Here is a 19,684-nt window from a genome sequence, read left to right as displayed (position 1 = left end):
TTTCTCTCTGTGTCTCTCTCTGTCTCTGTCTCTCTATGTCTCTCTCTCTCTCAATTTAAGTGATTTGAAACATATTAAAGCTAGAAATCTTCTGATTAGACTTAGATTGGGAGTATCTCCTCTGAAAGTGCATCGATTTCGCTTTAATTTAAATGCAACCTCCGCTGATTTATCTTGTCCATTTTGTTGTGGCAGTGTTGAAGATGAAGTCCACTTTGTTTTAGTATGCCCTAAATATGCTGAGTTAAGAGAATATTATATTCCACGAAAATACACTAGAATCCCATCCTGATTGTTTGAATTAACCATGCTGTTTTCAAACACTAGTAAGCCGCTATTGCTACGTTTTTCTACATTTGTCATGAAGGCGCTTTCCATTCGTAATCCATAATTTGTAAACAAAACAGGGCGATACTAGTGGGATGTTCTTGTTTTTGTTTACTATGTGTGTTTTTGTTTACTATGTGCTCATCTCCATGAAAAGGGCCCAAGGCCTACTCATTAAAACATTCAGACTTCAGACTTCTCTCTCTCTCTCTCTCTCTCTCTCTCTCTCTCTCTCTCTCTCTCTCTCTCTCAAACTTTATCCTTTTGAACTGACGTTCAGATCAGATCAGATCTCTCTCTCTCTCTCTCTCTCTCTCTCTCTCTCTCTCTCTCTCTCTCTCTCTCTCTCTCTCTCTCTCTCTCTCTCTCTCTCTCAGCGTCACTCCTCCCCCCTCACGTTTCCCCCTCCCAACCCCCAAAATCAAAACACACCTCAAACTTTGCCGCGCCCGGTGCACCAAGGCAGTAGCAGGGGAAGAAGAACCACCAGCCAGGGCAGGATCCCCTTTGCTCACGCCCCCCTTGGTCAGCACCTCCCCTATGCCCACCTCGTGCTTCACGTGCTTCGTACCAGCAGAGCCATCGGGGATCCTGGACGGGGTGAAGGAGGGGAGGGTGGTGGTGACCAAAAACTTGCGGGCCGGGGAGGTTGCCGCCCCTTCCACCCGTGTGTGGCGTGGCAGGACTGTGGGGTCCTTTCTGCCCACTGGGAAGAACCAACCTGGAACAACGGAAAACAGAGAGAATAGATCATTTGAAGGAAACGAAGGTTGTGCTAGGTTTGAGATTTAGATAGTTCATACACCCTCCTCAACCATTTTATTTAGACATCTTCGAGCTCGTTTCTACGACCCCCCCCCCCCCCCCCGCGCCACACACACACACTGACTTTCACACACATACGCATCGACATGGCATAACCAATATCACGCCCTGGATCGTGGAACGCCTAGTTGTGTCCACCGCAGGCGCTACACACTTTTATGTCCCCCGCAAGACCAACCACATGGTAGGTGTCTCCAAATTAATGCTTTAAAATAGTAGATAACCAGACTTTCTAGTATTGAAGTTTATATCATACGGACCGGTACTTTTTGTTGCATTGGATCAGCCAGTTTTTTTACCATTTATACTCTCGTGTACTACATAAGAGAAGAAATTTCACCAAGACAGGTCAGAAATACTGTTCCCCACGTTAAAAATGATAAAATAACTCACAGCACGGTCAACAGAAGGGCTTAAATCTTCTTGCTTGTCAAAGTCTAACTACTTGTGGATACTGCTTTCAATTTTTAAGTTGCAGCTGAGCTTAGTTTAGACTCACGATGGGTACAAAGATCAACAGTGAAATTTGACGGGGTAAGATCCCCCGCAGCTTAGTCAAAAATGGTGTCTGCGGGGGACCTTACCCACTGAGAATCGAGTACCACAAAATAACGCTAGATTAGAGCAGCTTATCCGCGATGCTGGTGCCCCAAAACGCGCATACAAGTCTGCAAGGTATCGAAGATTGAACTGTGAGTATTAGAATAGTGATTCAAATGGTAGTTCTGGGTTAATTTTTAAGAAATTGAGACCTCTCTGTGTAATTTTCACGGACTTCGGCAGAAAATCGAACGCCACTGTTCACGAGTACACAATAAGACCAAAGTAAAATATTTACTTATACAGCCTAGGCAATTCTGCTTCGGAATATCTATAGTATATAATGTGATCTGCCATAAAATACCTTCACAGGGCAATTCTTTTGCGATATATCAACTCTGCTTCCGCATGCGGGGGACATAATCGTGTGTAGCGCCTGCGGTGGACACAACTAGGCGTTCCACGATCCAGGGCGTGAATATTAATAATAACCGTCGCAACCACTACCAAAATCACAACCAACAACAGCAGTGGGCTGCCTCCATCTTGATTAATTCACATTGATTTATGTCGATCGGCATGCTGAACATCTGGGCGTTTGGCAAGGCTTTACTGTGTGGCAATACTCTTGTACTGTACATATATATATAGTATATATATACATGTATACGGAAGCCTCAACTGTATTGCTCTGTCATGAACAGCATACGGGAGACGCTTTTGAAGCTATGGATTGATCAGACTTCTTCCCTGCTCACGAAGTTTAAACGGGTGCATCTTCATCTACGATCATCTAGATACATGCAACAATAACGATGTCAAAACCTTTGATTGTTTGGGTTTTTTTTTAAATTCAGGGTGTTTTCAAAAGTGTTCTGACTGTACAGTTACACCTGCGCTGAAAGGACACCTTTAGGACTAGCCAAAAGTGTGTCTAGATTGCGGTGGCTTGTCATGACAGGTAAACTTTGTTAAAGATAATAAATGAATGGACAACACAGGCACACACACACACACACATACACACACAGTCACATACACACACACACACACACACACGCACATCAGACTTTCTCGTTTCAAGCTCGTGTGCCTGTGTATCTTTTTTTTTGTCAAGTTACTTTCAAAGCCAAAAAGGTTCAAAGAACTGCGATTAAACCTTTTCTAACCCGTTGTATTGTTCGTTCTTTGCTGCTACCACCGCCAACCTGGAAGGTATGAAGTGACTGTTTGTTAATCTTTTCAAGTGATTTGGGTCAGTGTATCACAAAGAATCTATACAATTGATGTAATGGATGTATACACTGATTCTCCAATTTCCCACACTCCAGATTTTCGGGGCAATAAACAGGCCATTCGGTAAGAATTATTCAACCGTGAAGTAAAGGTAGTTGCACCTTTTGCTTTCCATATCGTTATAAACAGACAGACACGTACACGCAAGCACGCACCCAAACACAGACACACACTCACTCATTCACTCAAACACACACACACACAACTTGAAGTTTACACTCTCAGTTACCACCATACAATGCAAAGCCTACCAGATCTTACGGACAGTAATAACGCTTACCAGCCCAACATGTCACACACGTATTTAGTCTCTATCGTCACGCTTGACTGCAATTGTGACGATGAGCAATAGACGGTTGTGGTCGGAACTGTCACTTTAGCGTCACGCGTGACAGCAAATCGTCACACATCAGAAGAGCAATGGTACGTCTTTCTCAGCCTCCTTAAATATCTGCTTTCTTTCTCCTTTTCTTTTCCCCCCTCTTTTGCTTGCTTGTCTGTATTCAGTTGAAGTAATAATTATATGGGTGCAAAGCAAGACTAAAATAAATTGAATTACGCAGCTGCTTTGTCGAAGAGAACATATAACTGAATCTGACGTGAACGTTATCTTTCTTGTCTTCTTTCTTTTTGAGTCACTTGAGAAAAAGTGACTCTATGTAATCGGTCAGTGTTAGTCTGTCCGGCCGGCCGGCCGGCCGGCCGTCCGTAGACACCACCTTAACGTTGGACTTTTCTCGGAAACTATCAAAGCGATCGGGCTCATATTTTGTTTAGTCGTGACCTCCAATGACCTCTACACTTTAACGATGGTTTCGTTGACCTTTGACCTTTTTCAAGGTCACAGGTCAGCGTCAAAGGAAAAATTAGACATTTTATATCTTTGACAAAGTTCATCGGATGTGATTGAAACTTTGTAGGATTATTCTTTACATCAAAGTATTTACATCTGTAGCCTTTTACGAACGTTATCAGAAAAACAAGGGAGATAACTAGCCTTTTCTGTTCGGCAACACACAACTTAACGTTGGGCTTTTCTCGGAAACTATAAAAGTGACCGGGCTCAAATTTTATGTGAACGTGACTCATTGTGTTGTGAATAGCAATTTCTTCCTGTACATCTGATGCCTCATATAATATTCAGAACTGCGAAAGTGACTCGATCGAGCGTTTGCTCTTCTTGTTATTTGAGTTCTAATGACTGTAGTTTCGGGTGCCATACGTACATCGTCACTGCTACTTATTCGCTTTTTCCAAGCGCAGGCGTAAGAGAGACAGACAGACAGACAGACAGAGACAGACAGAGACATAGTCTGAGATTGAGAGACAGACGGACAGATAGGCAGACAGACAGAGACAGAATGAAACAAAGAGACAGAGGAAGAGAGTGTGTAGGCCTATAGATACGTGTTTGTGTGTGCGCGTATGTTAAAATAGTCCTATCCTAGCTGCCTTCATGTTTCTTGTCTATAAGATATGAATGAGTCTTTAACGCCCTTTCAGCCACTTCATGTGACTTAAGATTGAATATGCAATTTTTAGAAAGCCGAATCGCTCAGAAGCTTGAGTTATTCCATATCCTATACATGCACATCCACACCCAAAACTAAATTAAATGATTTTTTAAAACTATTTTTATTATGACGGGCGCAGTGGCGTGGTGGTAAGACGTCGGCCTCCTAATCGGGAGGTCGTGAGTTCGAATCCGGTCGCTGCCGCCTGGTGGGTTAAGAGTGGAGATTTTTCCGATCTCCCAGGTCAACTTATGTGCATACCTGCTAGTGACTTAACCCGCTTCGTGTGTAGGCCTACACGCAAGCACAAGACCAAGTGCGCACGGAAAAGATCCTGTAATCCATGTCAGAGTTCGGTGGGTTATAGAAACACGAAAATACCCAGCATGCCTCCCCCGAAATCGGCGTAAGCTGTCTGAATGGCGGGGTAAAAACGGCCATAAACGTAAAATTCTACTCGTGCTAAAAACATGAGTGAACGTGGGAGTCTAAGCCCATGAACAAAGAAGAAGAAGAAGAAGAAGAAACCATTTTTACAAGCTAATTTTAATTCACTTACCATCATAGTCTTCAGGAATAACAAGGGGAGGTCCATACTCCACCAGGTCCCCAGGAGGCCCTGCCGACATGGATTTCAAGCTGCGCGCGTGAACTTTGCGCACGGTCCTCGCCGCGTGCAGAAGCAGCGGTTGCCGCATGTCAAACCGGAAGTCGGCCCACAAGACAGCCCCGGCGTCACCAGAACACTTCACGACGCATGGCAACCGGAAGCGCCCAAGGATCTCTCTCATGGTGTACGCCTGCGTACTCCACGTGTAGTCCACGTGATCTGGAACTTCCACTACTCGGGGTGAGGGCGCTTTTCGGGGTGAAGGCCCACCGCCCCCGCCTCCAAGCTTTCTGGACAGTCCCATTGTGGAGGATCTGAGATGAAGTGTCTGTTGACTCTACGGGGTCAGAAGCTGATCGCTAGTAGGCTTGTGTTAGGGGAAGCACGGTAAGCAGGAAATTGCACGTCCGAGAAGACAGTGTTTGTCTGGATCTGATGCTGCCAGGTTTGATGATGACCTGAAAAATCCCCAACTTCCATCCATCATAACTGATGTCCCATCTTTCATTCTCGGAATTTTGTCAGATGCGAGTAAATTCAGTCTCACAAAACACTCAGGTGGTTCTAATCTTAGTTTTCATTTTGAAGTCGCTAAAAGTCAAGTGGGTCCATGCCAACAGACTTCGGTCTAGCTAACAGGGAATTGCAGGTAGGCTATCCAACGGTATTGCTGCAAACAGGCATCATCAACACCGTACACTTTGTCGTCTGAGAATATGATGTCCCCTTACTGGAATCAAGCAAAGCAAGCATCCAGTCAGTGCTACGATGCTGCTCACTAAAACTTCAATGTCTTTTGTCTAGACTTTTCGGTCTCTGCTTCGATGATCAAAGCTTTCCAGGTAAAGATATTTTCTTTGCCAAGTCACTGTGACCGAACGTATTTACCGGGGTATTGTCCCACTGTTGCACAGGGCATCTTGTCGTAGGCTAAACCGCGTTCACCACTGAGAAGAACTATGAGGATGGTGTTGCAGAGTTGCAGTCTTCACTTCAGTCTCCACCATGTTTTCCTTTTCTTTGTCTTTTGTCCCTCTTCTTCTTATTCTTCTAAATTATTTGTTGATAGAATTGTTCAGTCAAACAGGATTACTATCTTTGCAAGATGTCTGCCGTACGTTGTATGTCCTGTGGCGTTTAAGATGGTGGGAACATAAAGCACCGTGTGTCGTCAGATGGTTTCAATACAGCTGGGTCCCTTCGCCTGGGCATAGGGAAGGAGTCCCCTCGGTCCACTTGAGACAAATGGCAAGCCGCTCATCTGTCCATCTGTCAAAAACACACACAAAGTCAGATGATAAATATGGATATAAATATATATATATATATTTACGGAGCGTTTGGTGTGTATGGTGCCCTGTGAGGGACAAAACAGCACACAGATGCAAACATCACCACAAACATATGTCCATATGGATTTATCGATGAGGCATGGTAAATCTGCTTTTAATGTTCAAGCACACACAACGTACGCACGTACGCACGCAAGCAAGCACGCATGCAGGTAGGCACGCAATCAAGCACACACGCACGCACGCACGCATGTACGCACACACACTGACAAACACACACGTACGCACATACACTTGTTGGATTGTAAGGAGGTAATTGCTTGCGATTCCAGTTACAGTAACAAAACTGATAAAATAATGTTTCCTATTAGGGAGAAGAAACGAATTTATACTCGAAGAATTGACCATCTCTTTGCAAAGTGAACGAACGGAGAAACCAAGCAAGCAATCAATAAATTGACACTGCACGGACAGTGACGCAAACGGCAGGAAGACATGGCGTTCAGTGACAACGTTGCAAATGTGCAGAACATTAATAGCTCCTTCAGCGCGGATCATATAACCACAGGGGCTTATATCAAAGTGGCCACAGGTCCTTTGATGGACCAATTCGCATTACACAACGTACCCAGCCAATGTAGTACAACGACACCCAATATATGATAATGTAGTACAGCCAATGTAGTTTCAACAATACAAATGTAGTACAATGACACGCAGTAAGTTTGACTGTAGATTCAACTATAGATACAAATGTCTCGGAATGTATAAACATCAATAGTACTAGATTTAAATCCTCACGGACAGATTAACAACAATCTCCGCTCAAGGAAGAGTTTAAAACATTGTGTGTGTGTGCAGCAGACAGACAATTCAGTTGTGAACGCGCTTTAAAACCTTGGATTGAAAAGAATTAAAAAAGGTCAATGGAAAAGAAACAAGTCGCGAAAGGCGAAATTACTACATTTAGTCAAGCTGTGGAACGCACAGAATGAAACTGAACGCACTGCATTTTTTCACAATGACCGTAGTCCGCCGCTCGTGCAAAACGCAGTGAAACTGACGAGCCTGTTTAGCGCGATAGTGGTTTCGCTGTGCTGCATAGCACGCTTTTCTGTACCTCTCTTCGTTTGAACTTTCTGAGCGTGTTTTTAATCCAAACATATCATATCTGTATGTTTTTGGAATCAGGAACCAACAAGGAATAAGATGAAATTGTTTTTAAATCGATTTCGGAAATTTAATTTTGATAATAATTTTAATTTTTTAATTTTCAGAGCTTGTTTTTAATCCGAATATAACATATTTATATGTTTTTGGAATCAGAAAATGATGAAGAATAAGATTAACGTAATTTTAGATCATTTTATTAAAAAGTAATTTTAATTTCAATTTTCAGATTTTTAATGACCAAAGTCATTAATTATTTTTTAAGCCTCCAAGCTGAAATGCAATACCAAAGTCCGGCCTTCGTCGAAGATTACTTGACCAAAATTTCAACCAATTTGATTGAAAAATGAGAGCGTGACAGTGCCGCCTCAACTTTCACGAAAAGCCGGATATGACGTCATCAAAGACATTTATCCAAAAAATGAAAAAAAAGTCTGAGGATATCATACCCAGGAACTCTCATGTAAAATTTCATAAAGATCGGTCCAGTAGTTTACTCTGAATCGCTCTACACACACACACACGCACAGACAGACAGACACACACACATACACACACACACACACACACACACACACACATACACACACACACACACACATACACCACGACCCTCGTCTCGATTCCCCCCTCGATGTTAAAATATTTAGTCATAACTTGACTAAATATAAAAAGAGACATTTGATTCTGCCCTTTTGCCAAGAGCATCCGTGCGGTCGAAATTATCACAGCTTACTTTCTTCGTTAACACACCCTGCACTGGCAAGCTCTTTTGGTCATAGCCAAGGTCAGCTTGGCCAGCAGAGCGGTCAGTGTCCGTCAAAAGAAGTTTTATGTGTGGCTATCTATGTCCCTCTCAGGAGTTTAACACATAAACACACATCCTGAACCCAGGTCAAAAATGAGTTACTTCCCTTCGGGTCTCATTCTATCCCTGGCAGGATGCCTTGGTTTTCCTTGTCTGGAGAGGAAATCGATTTCTTACATATTTAGATCTTTTCGTAATGTGTTATGTATATAAGCAGATTCGCGATCGTCGATAATGATTTTTCATGGTGTTGTGTAATTTTTAAATTACAAAGGAATTGATATGTAAGACAGTTTCAAGCGAGCTAATTTTCGCGGCTTTATTTACTGTGCAAACAACTCTAAAGATGGCAAAAGTGTCACGTGATAATCAACCGTTTGGTTTCGGCGCTCGCTGAAGCAGACGATTTTTTCTGTAACCAGTTGACAGTGATGCAACCATATATTACGGTCTCCTTCCGGCAGCAGTCCCAAAATTTCGACTTGTTTTGACCTTAGAACGATGTCTTTATCATAACTGTGAAGAACAGAACGGAGATCACTGTCGAAGTCGGCCAACCTGCAATCATTTTCGTCTCGCGAACACTGCTCGCGAACAACATATGGGAGATAACTCTGTATTCTTGTTTTGATAGATTCGCGTAGGAATTTAGCGTCCGGTCAGAGAGACAACTGGCGATAGCCGTGGGACGATGATTATCAGAATGATAAACACAATGCTAAAGCAAGCAAAGGGAAAGGCTTCTTCTTTGAAACCGTCCGTATTAAATACTATAAAATGGGAGGAGAAATTGTTCTTCGCTGAAACTGTCCCTATTACTAGACTATAAAAACAGCGATAAAAAATATGTCCTTCGTTCAAACTGACCTTCGCATCTTCTGTTTTGTGCGATTCGTGAAGTGACCCCCAAGGCTAAGTCCCTCCTCCCCCCCCCCCCTCCCATCCCCATCCTTAACGCATACCCCTTCTCCTACTGTACGGCAGTTGGTCAACTCCAAGGACAACTTTAGCTTTTCGTGATCTAGATAAAAAGAAAACCTATATATAAATAATCACAAAGCCTTCGTCATGGCAGCATTTAATATAAGACAATTGCCGCCAACGTTTTTACAGAGTGACGTCAGAGACTGCTCTACAGTCTCTGGTGACGTTACATAAACGATCTTATCATCATCATCATCATCATGGCAGCATTATATTTTTGTACAGTGTTACAAATATGCATCCCCTGTCAAGATATATTCAAGCTTGTCATTAAAACAAAGTGTGCTGAGGGAGGAAATCTGGCCAATGCCGGAGTCCCTGCACAACCAGCTGTACGGGCCAGTGGCTGCGCTGCAGAGGACCACTAATTATATCTCAAGATCTGGACTCCAAGTGTGATCGGCGATCGAAAAGAAGAAGAAGATTAAAACAAAGTTAACCACCACAGATCTGTCCAAGCTTTTACACGAGAAAAATGCGAACTTTGACTATGACATACATCAAGTGTCAACAGCCTGGGCTGCTTTCTGTGCAGAGTCGGAATTTTTTGCTGAAATAATTTCGCAAATTGACTTTGGTGTCGGTTTGTTTGTTTGTTTGCTTTAACGCCCAGCCGACCACGACGGGCCATATCAGGGCGGTTGCTGCTTTGACATATAACGTGCGCCACACACAACTTGACAGAAGTCGCAGCACAGGCTTCATGTCTCACCCATGCAGTCACTGACATTGTTCTGACACCGGACCAACCAGTCTTAGCACTAACCCCATAATGCCAGACGCCAGGCGGAGCAGCCACCAGATTGCCAATTTTAAAGTCTTAGGTGTGACCCGGCCGGGGTTCGAACCCACGACCTCCCGATCACGGGGCGGACGCCGTACCACTAGGCCAACCGTGCCGGTACTTTGGTGTCGGTGAGAAAATCAATTCAGCAAACAAAAATGCATAATCTGCACAAAAAGCAGGCAGGCTGTATGGTTTGTTATCACTGAGTCCAAGTGAAATGATGCCTTTATTCCAGGTTAAAGACAAGAATGATTTACAAGATGGTATGTTCGGGAAGGAAGCTACCGGCCTCAGCAAAGCCTACAACCTGACAGCGCAAGCTACAGTCTTCCACAGTCACGCATCCCATGCAAGCCTGTGGTAAGACTACACAGTACGCCCCTCTGTATTGATCACAATATATATATTAAACACCACTTACTAGCCCAATCAATCATAAGACACTGCGTTTTGACACCCCGACGTCAACGCGCCCTGTCTCACACCTCATGCGGCCTAAAGAAACAAACTGACGGAAATAATTATAACGTTACTCTGTGGTGGCGGTCAAATTACCGGCTATATATTGTCCTCTTCTGTGTGTCACTGTATAAAAACAGTAGCAGCTGGTATTTGCAAAACATGTCATCTTATAAGTAGTTTTGATTGACGTAATATGCGTTAAAAAAACTTGAATTGCGTTGGAGTCCATGTATATAAACATAATCGATGTGTTGAGACTATCATAAGCGCGCACGTGTGTGTGTGTATGTGTGTGTATGTGTGTGTGCGTGCGTGCGTGTGTGTGTGTCACTGTGTGTGTGTGTGTGTATGCGTGTGTCTGTGTGTGTGTGTGTGTGTGTGTGTGTCTCTCTCTCTCTCCCTCTCTCTTCTCCCTCTTCTCTCTCTCTCTCTCTCTTTTCTCATCCTCTTCTCTCTCTCTCTCTCTCTCTCTCTCCCTTCTCTCCCTCTCTCTTTCTCTCACTCTCTCTACCACCCCTCCCCCCTTCTCTCTCTCTGTGTCTCCGAGTCTCTCTTCCTCCCCCCCTCCCCCCAGTTTCTCTCCCTCTCTCTGTGCCTAAGCGCACGTTGCAAAACCTCTCCTCTCGACTGTGAAACGACCACACGTGAAGAAACCGTACAGCTGCATCAAAAAAATGTCATGCAGACACACAGACAGTAAACACTTCTACCCAAAAAATAGAGAGAGAAAAAAAGGAGGAGACCTAGAAGGGGTTTTACGATCACACATGAGTGACCTCAGTGTCCCTTCAAATTACTGTTTCCTCCGAGTAAAATACACAGCTGAGCACCAACATGCATTCCACTGGACAATCAATCAATCAATCAATCAATATGAGGCTTATATCGCGCGTATTCCGTGGGTACAGTTCTAAGCGCAGGGATTTAAAAAAAAAATTTTTTATGCAATTTATATCGCGCACAAATTCAAGGCGCAGGGATTTATTTATGCCGTGTGAGATGGAATTTTTTTACACAATACATCACGCATTCACAATGGGCCAGCAGATCGCAGCCATTTCGGCGCATATCCTACTTTTCACGGCCTATTATTCCAAGTCACACGGGTATTTGGGTGGACATTTTTATCTATGCCTATACAATTTTGCCAGGAAAGACCCTTTTGTCAATCGTGGGATCTTTAACGTGCACACCCCAATGTAGTGTACACGAAGGGACCTCGGTTTTTCGTCTCATCCGAAAGACTAGCACTTGAACCCACCACCTAGGTTAGGAAAGGGGAAAGAAAATTGTTAACGCCCTGACCCAGGGTCGAACTCGCAACCTCTCGCTTCCGAGCGCAAGTGCGTTACCACTCGGCCACCCAGTCCATACGCTGACAGGATGAGTATATATTACTTTGGATTCACACAGGTATTTAAAGAATGCACGATTGGTAATCTTAGCTTCTTTTTGTGGAAGACCGGGCACTATCTCTGGACGGGGGTAGAGGGAGAGCATAAGGGGTAGCAAGTGCGTATATGTTTGCGTGTGTGTGTTTGTGAGCAATAGCCTAGAGAGAGCGAGGGAGAGAGAGAGGGAGGTGGGGGGAGGGGGGAGGAGGAAGGAGAAAAAAGGAGAGGGATATGAGAAGGCTGAGAGGGACAGCGGGGTATAGAAAAAGACATAGATAGACGAGCAGACAGACAGATAAACAGAGAGACAAATAGATGAACAGAAAAAGAGAAAGATAAACAGTCGGCTGTACGTACAAAGAGACAGAGAGTGGGGGGAATGGTGGCGGTGGCAACATTCAAGCAGACACATTACCAAAGCAGAACTAGAATCTGTAGAGATAAAGACAGTGATATAGATTTTGCTGAGCTGCAATCATTTGATGGCATTTTTTCCCTTCAAAACATGAACAATCTTCAAAACATGAACAATCTTTTAGGCTAAAACAAAATAATTACTCTCTCTCTCTCGCTCTCTCTTTTAAGTCCTCGAAAGCAGGAAGCAGGAAGCTTGAGCAATCCATTTTGAGTGGTTTCTAAATGTTGCACTTGTATCAGTGCTCCCCTTGTGCCACCTCTGTCAGTTTTTCCCCATTCACAGAGGGTCACCATGGGGGGGGGGGGGGGGGGGGGGGTCTGTGCACGTGGACGTTGAGGCCAAACGTGCCATGCACGGTGATCCACGGTGCACGTTACGAAAAAGCTCCATGCACGGTGCACGCCGGACCTCTGTGCACGGTGCACGCTACGAGAATTTCCCCATTCCCATGCACGTTACGTCCAAAAAGCCCATTCCCGGTGCACGTGGTAAAGCATCGCCCCCCCTCTTCACAATTGCAACATACACATGCATGTACACTACTTCCTCGATGGCAATATATTTCCTGGACTTCGGCTGCTTTGGATGGGTTTCAGTCCCTATCCCGTCGCCCTCTGACCGTTTGACATTGACAATAGAGGATGTCTACACGCTAGATACCAACACATTTTAAATCAACTTTCCTTTTTTTTTTTTTTCTGCGTTCGTGGGCTGAAATTCCCACGTACACTCGTGTGGTTTTTTTTGCACGAGTGGAATTTTACGTGTATGACCGTTTTTTACCACGCCATTTAGGCAGCCATACGCCGTTTTCGGAGGAAGCATGCTGGGTATTTTCGTGTTTCTATAACCCACCGAACTCTGACATGGATTACAGGATCTTTTTCGTGCGCACTTGGTCTTGTGCTTGCGTGTACACACGGGGGTGTTCGGACACCGAGGAGAGTCTGCACACAAAGTTGACTCTGAGAAATAAATCTCTCGCCGAACGTGGGGACGAACTCACGCTGACAGCGGCCAACTGGATACAAATCCAGCGCGCTACCGACTGAGCTACATCCCCGCCTTTAAATCAACTAAACTGCAAATGAATAAAAACGTCAGCCACATCAGTAGCCAACATTCTTGTCAACAACAAGAAACCCGACGGCGGCAACAAAATCAACAACAACAACAACAACAACAGCACAAACAGAAACAACAACAGCAAAGACAACAAAACTTGATATAACACCACAATCATCGCAGTCTACGTTGAAGCTGCATGTCTGCATCAGTGGAATTTCTTACCTTTAACAGCGTTAGACATTGTTCAAGAAATCCACCACTCGCACCACGTACTGACCATGAATCCTTCCGTCAACAAAGCCATTGTTGACAGAAATCCACAAATTTGTCAGTCAAGAAGCTTACACCATCTTACACTAAAGCCACCACAACCATAACACTAGATCCTCAAGCAAAAATAGCCGGTCGTGACTTTAAAGCCACTGATGGCCCATTCATGCCGGCCTCACAACCCCGTCGAGTCATCGAGGACGGAGGAATCAAGCAAGTTGCTAAACCCGTCAACCTGTGGGACAAGATCTTAACTCTTTATGTCCAGCGGCAGGAGCAGGGAATAGAGACGCTTCCACAAAGACACAGCTGTACTCCTTCCTCTGTCGCCCGTGTCTGGGGTGAGTGGCTGTGCTCTGTGTGAGGAAAACTGTGGGGGAAACTGCGACACTGAAACGACGGCATCGAAACTACCCGGTACACAGGTATACGATAAGTACAGCAAAACGGCTTTGTACGAATTTTTTTAATTTCCCAGCTTAGCAACTCTTTCCAGTGATACTGTCCGGGGCGGGGGGGGGGGGGGGGGTGGGAGGACTGCGGCAAACGACAGAATCATCGAGACACTATATACCTGGCAATGCACAGGTACCCGGCAGGTACAGCAAAACAGCTTTGTTGGTGTTTTTGTTTTTTTCTCAGCTTAGCAACTCCTTTTCAGGCCAGTGATACTTTCCGGGAGGAAAAACTGCCACTAACTCAGAATGCAGACACTATATCCTATACCCGGCAGATACAACGAAGCGGTTTTATTTGCTTTAAATTCTCAGCTGAGCAACTCCTTCGTGTTAGGCTTCGTGTGAGAAAAACTGTGACAGACGACACCATCGACACAACTTGCTGCACAGGTACCCGGCAAGCACAACTTAATTGACGAACCAGCTTTAATTTATTAACTTTTCAGTTTCGTGTCGTGTTTGAACGAGAAGTTACGTTGAGACAGCAATTTATTCATGTATGACGTAACATAGTAAATACGTCTTTAGGCCGGGATTTAAAATAGCATGGCCGTGTATTGTGTTGAAGTAGATCCTTTTTGGTAAAGGGAAACCTTGATCCATGTACATGTACATGCCATTATGTATTTAATGTGTGTTTATATTACTACATGCTTCAGACACATATCCAACTGCATATACATACATATATTTAAAATTAATTTGAAAGAAATATCGTAGGCTACATTTTGAAGCTTATGTCCAACCTAGGTCAAACATACAATTTGTAAACATATTGGAAAAAAAACACCTTGTTCAGCTTCGGAACTCCTTGTGTGAAATATTCACTGGCCACTGCTGCCACTGAAGACGTTAACTCTCAGTTTCTCAGTATAGTCTTAAATTTGAGGTGTCACAGTAACATCAAAAGCTTTTGGCGCATGCATGCTTGTTCCCATCCAGAATGGCTAGTTCCCACAACTTTCTCATTAGATTTCACAGCCTCATGCTCGTACAGCTCTCAAACAAAACCGTGGGAACAAGGAGTTAGGGTACAACTGCACTCTCAGCTTGAACATAAATCCACAGATCATCAACTATGTCAAAAGAGCAGCAGTCATAACTTGGCACTATAGACCTCTGGCACATAAAGAAAAGTTGACCGTAAAGAATTAATTGCCAGCCTTTTTGGTCTCGACCCGTAATAAATCCAATACGTCCGTTTTTCAACGTACAGGCCATCGTTAGGTAAATTTTGAAGAAGAAAAATACTGCTGGTTATTTTCTTTTTCGTTCTTGATGCCAGATAAATAAATTCATTCGAGTTCAGTTGTTTCTCGTAGATGTGTTCTGTCAAAGAAACCCTATTTTGTTGTTGTTGTTGTTGTTTTTGTGGGGTACTGTCCAGGTTTTTCTTCTTCAATTTATGACCGAATATGCTCAACAATATTAGTTCATTTATTTGTTTCCATTACAAAAAGAACAGAATAACAACAACAATAACAACAACAACAACGATGACGACGACGACGACGCTGATGATAATGATTACTGGATAGACCACAGTTGAAGGCCTCGTTATCTTTAGGGCCCTTTGTGAATATTGAGCTCCATGATATCTCACTGCAGTAGGGTTGGGGGGAAAGGCCGGATTAAATCCACAATTGTAATTATAACTTTATTTATCACACGCCTGTGGTGGGAGGTCCCATCTTTCTCAAGTTTCGCGACAGTGGGGGGTGGGGCTGCCAAAAGGAGAAGATGAAGAAAATTACCTAGACTCTTAGTGTCCCTTAGAATTCCAGGTCTTTGTACTAAGTTTAAGCTCTCGCAATTTAGGGTAATGTCAGCAAAGTTACTTCAAGTGGAAACAAAAATGTAATACCGCTGTGCTATTGACTGAATAGCTGTGACAGTTTCGTTCAAACATGACTAAAAGAACTCAAACAGAAAGAGAGACAGATAGACAGACAGACAGACAGACAGACAGACAGACAGACAGACGCACATACACACACACACGCTCATACACACACACACACACACACACGCACACACTGACACACACACGCACGCACGCACTCACCCCACACAGACAGACAGACAGACAGACAGACAGACAGACAAATAAAAGCACACACACACGCACACACACACACACTCGCACACACACACACACACACACACACACACACACACACACACACACACACACACACACTGCATGTTTGACCTAAACAATTTAAAAGCTCGAGCTGTCGGAAATCCGGTTTAATGTAGTAGACGGGCAATGATTTTGTACATAGAAAAGTCAGTGAGGTGTGACACACATGTTACACAAGGCACACCCACGAACAGAGTACAACACAATCTTATCTCCCTACAGCAGTAAAACTAGACAAGAATAGACAAGAATTTTAACCGACCCTCATTCTGCACAATATACTCAGGGTAGTCAGGTGGAAAAAATGAAGTTTCTTTCACCGTGTATAGCAGCACTGTATGTGTCCCCTCGTACAATGGTGCAAACGTGCACACCATTCCGTCAGCGTAGGCTTTACGTATGAAAATAGCAGATGACAGTCACCTCCCAAGCACACCCAGTGTTATCTTCTATACTCTATGTAGCGTCACGCCCTTCATTCACAAATACATCTTCGCTATTTTCCTCCTTGTAACATGCTGGTTGAAAACGGCTCAGTTAAAAAGGTACAGTGGTACGGGCGATTTGAGCCACCTCCGGCGACAAGACCCTTCCCAACGATAGACACCTGTTGTGCCTTTGTTTATCATCTTGACCAAAATATAGGCTACCTGTCATGACAGGCCACCTGCAATGTAGGGACACTTTTGGCTGGTCTCTAAGGTGTCCTTTCGTCGCAGGTACTACTGTAAACCCCCCAAAAAACGAAACTAGGCTACAGACACAGAGATAGTCTGCAAGCTGTACAGTCTTTCTAACAAGTGATCTTTGTATCAATTGATCTTTTTGTACCGTATTACGTATATATCGAGATTCTGTCGTCGTGACGGCTGTTTTTGACGCTAAGCTTTTCAATAAGCAATATTATAGCTGTATTACTCAGTCCCCTTGCATAGTTCTACTCTACTGATATGTTTCTGTCAGCAAGTATAGATTCATTTCCACTATGGTCTACCTCTTTTACCTTTTACTGACGTGGCGCGGCCTACCTGTGCTATACTGACATTCGTGTGGAAGGCGAAAAGGGAGAGCGGAGGGGAATAGACATGTTGACAAAAACAACATCTGTGTAACGACTATAGAACATTACTTGTTGAAAGAAATAACATTAATTATGTACAGGCTCATATTCTTGCAATAATATGCCGTTCAGAATGACATACATGTTTTGGTTGCCCCCGCCCAGCCGGGACCAGCCGCTCAGTTGAACATCAAGTTGATCGTGTAAATACAAAGACGACACCAAGACAGTAACGCGCAAGGTGGACGTTTTCAATCACGCCAAAGAAAAGCTGCATGTGATGAAGACAGCAACATCAAAAGCGAATATGACAGTGAAAACAATTAAGAAGCAATAATGATAATAACAAAACTGCGACTGCTACTGATGTCTGTCTGTCTGTGTAAATTTACCTCTGTACATGTATGCCAGTGTGAGTGTGTCTGTCTGTGTGCATGAGAGAGACTGAGAGAGAGAGAGAGAGAGAGAGAGAGAGAGAGAGAGAGAGAGAGAGAGGGGGGTGGGAGCAGTCGACAGAGAGCCTCTCGAGAGAGAGACACACAGACAGACAGACAGACAGACAAAGAGCGAGGCAGAGACAGATAGCGCATGCATGGGCTTCACAATTTGCTTCTGTTGAAGATAACATCTTTCCCCCCAGTCAAATTGACACCACAATCACATGCTCAAATCCGCATACCACTGTTGTCAAGCTGAGAAAACGTTTACTGTCATCATCAGCGACTTAGTATTGTTTACGCGCACACCTGTCACGATCTATTTTAAATACAGAGAAATAAAGAAATGTGTCAGTCTATTTGTTGTCTCAAAGTTTTTCATCTGAGGTTTATTCCACTTTAATGTTTGTTTGTTTGCTTCTTTGTTTGTTTGTGTGTTTGTTTGTTTGTTTCCGTACATGCTTGCTCCTTGCTGTGTTTTTACTTCTCAGTCATCCTGCCGATATTTCTTGACGAAACAACAGCTACCAATCTCAACCTGTTTGTATACAAAAAGTATCTCTTAAAAGTATGTTACTTTGTTTCCCTCTTCTTCTTCCCCACCCCACCCCATTGTCACCCCCACTCACCACCTTCTATCCCGTGAGTACGGCATATAACGGTACTTTGCAACAACAACAGCAACAACAACAAAAACTACAACAAATAGGACAGTTTATAAGCAATGTTTGTCCGACATCATATTTGTGTTATTTTCCAACAACGTAGGGCGCGTAATATAAGCGTTTGCTTGAGTTCGTGTCCCTATTGTTTATCGTTGTATTATTGTATCATGTTCGTGTCCCTATTGTTTATCGTTGTATTATTGTATCATGTTCGTGTCCCTATTGTTTATCGTTGTATTATTGTATCATGTTCGTGTCCCTATTGTTTATCGTTGTATTATTGTATCATGTTCGTGTCCCTATTGTTTATCGTTGTATTATTGTATCATGTTCGTGTCCCTATTGTTTATCGTTGTATTATTGTATCATGTTCGTGTCCCTATTGTTTATCGTTGTATTATTGTATCATGTTCGTGTCCCTATTGTTTATCGTTGTATTATTGTATCATGTTCGTGTCCCTATTGTTTATCGTTGTATTATTGTATCATGTTCGTGTCCCTATTGTTTATCGTTGTATTATTGTATCATGTTCGTGTCCCTATTGTTTATCGTTGTATTATTGTATCATGTTCGTGTCCCTATTGTTTATCGTTGTATTATTGTATCATGTTCGTGTCCCTATTGTTTATCGTTGTATTATTGTATCATGTTCGTGTCCCTATTGTTTATCGTTGTATTATTGTATCATGTTCGTGTCCCTATTGTTTATCGTTGTATTATTGTATCATGTTCGTGTCCCTATTGTTTATCGTTGTATTATTGTATCATGTTCGTGTCCCTATTGTTTATCGTTGTATTATTGTATCATGTTCGTGTCCCTATTGTTTATCGTTGTATTATTGTATCATGTTCGATTTAAATAAAACATTGTTTAAACCAACAAATAGGACAAGCAATGAGCGAGTCAGTACTGATTTAATAGCCAACCAGTCCAAACAGTAACGGGTTTAAAGTTAACAAAAAAACTTCGGAATTTAGACTGACTATGATCTTAGTTTCAGTTTTGAAGCAGACTAAACAGAAGCACTGTATGCTATGTTGTCATTGTCCGTTACCACATGGGTGCACTGAAGACTGCTTTGTGTGAAGGTGAATGCACACTTGCTGAACAACATTCCTCTGACTTCAAAAGAGCATAAAAAGACTGTGCGCACA

At 43.3% G+C, this 19,684-nt stretch overlaps 1 protein-coding gene across 2 annotated transcripts in view; it reads right to left on the bottom strand.

Moving 5' to 3' along the window:
- The window catches only part of LOC138966560 (serine-rich adhesin for platelets-like), a 28,708-nt gene that overhangs the window by 4,844 nt on the left and 4,180 nt on the right, over nucleotides 1-19,684 (bottom strand). Inside the window, exons 1-3 of one of the 2 annotated variants that reach the window (XM_070338834.1) lie at nucleotides 13,718-14,200; nucleotides 5,062-6,381; nucleotides 760-1,048 (exon numbers count right to left, since the gene is read on the bottom strand). In XM_070338834.1, the coding sequence (XP_070194935.1) occupies nucleotides 760-1,048; nucleotides 5,062-5,416 (644 nt within the window). In that variant the 5' untranslated portion in view covers nucleotides 5,417-6,381; nucleotides 13,718-14,200. Of the gene's footprint in view, nucleotides 1-759; nucleotides 1,049-5,061; nucleotides 6,382-13,717; nucleotides 14,201-19,684 lie in introns of those variants that run through there. The other variant, XM_070338833.1, reaches the window with a different exon arrangement.

This window comes from Littorina saxatilis, linkage group LG5, assembly GCF_037325665.1.
Source record: "Littorina saxatilis isolate snail1 linkage group LG5, US_GU_Lsax_2.0, whole genome shotgun sequence".
NCBI lineage: Eukaryota > Metazoa > Mollusca > Gastropoda > Littorinimorpha > Littorinidae > Littorina > Littorina saxatilis.
This window is presented reverse-complemented; position numbering and strand designations above follow the sequence as displayed.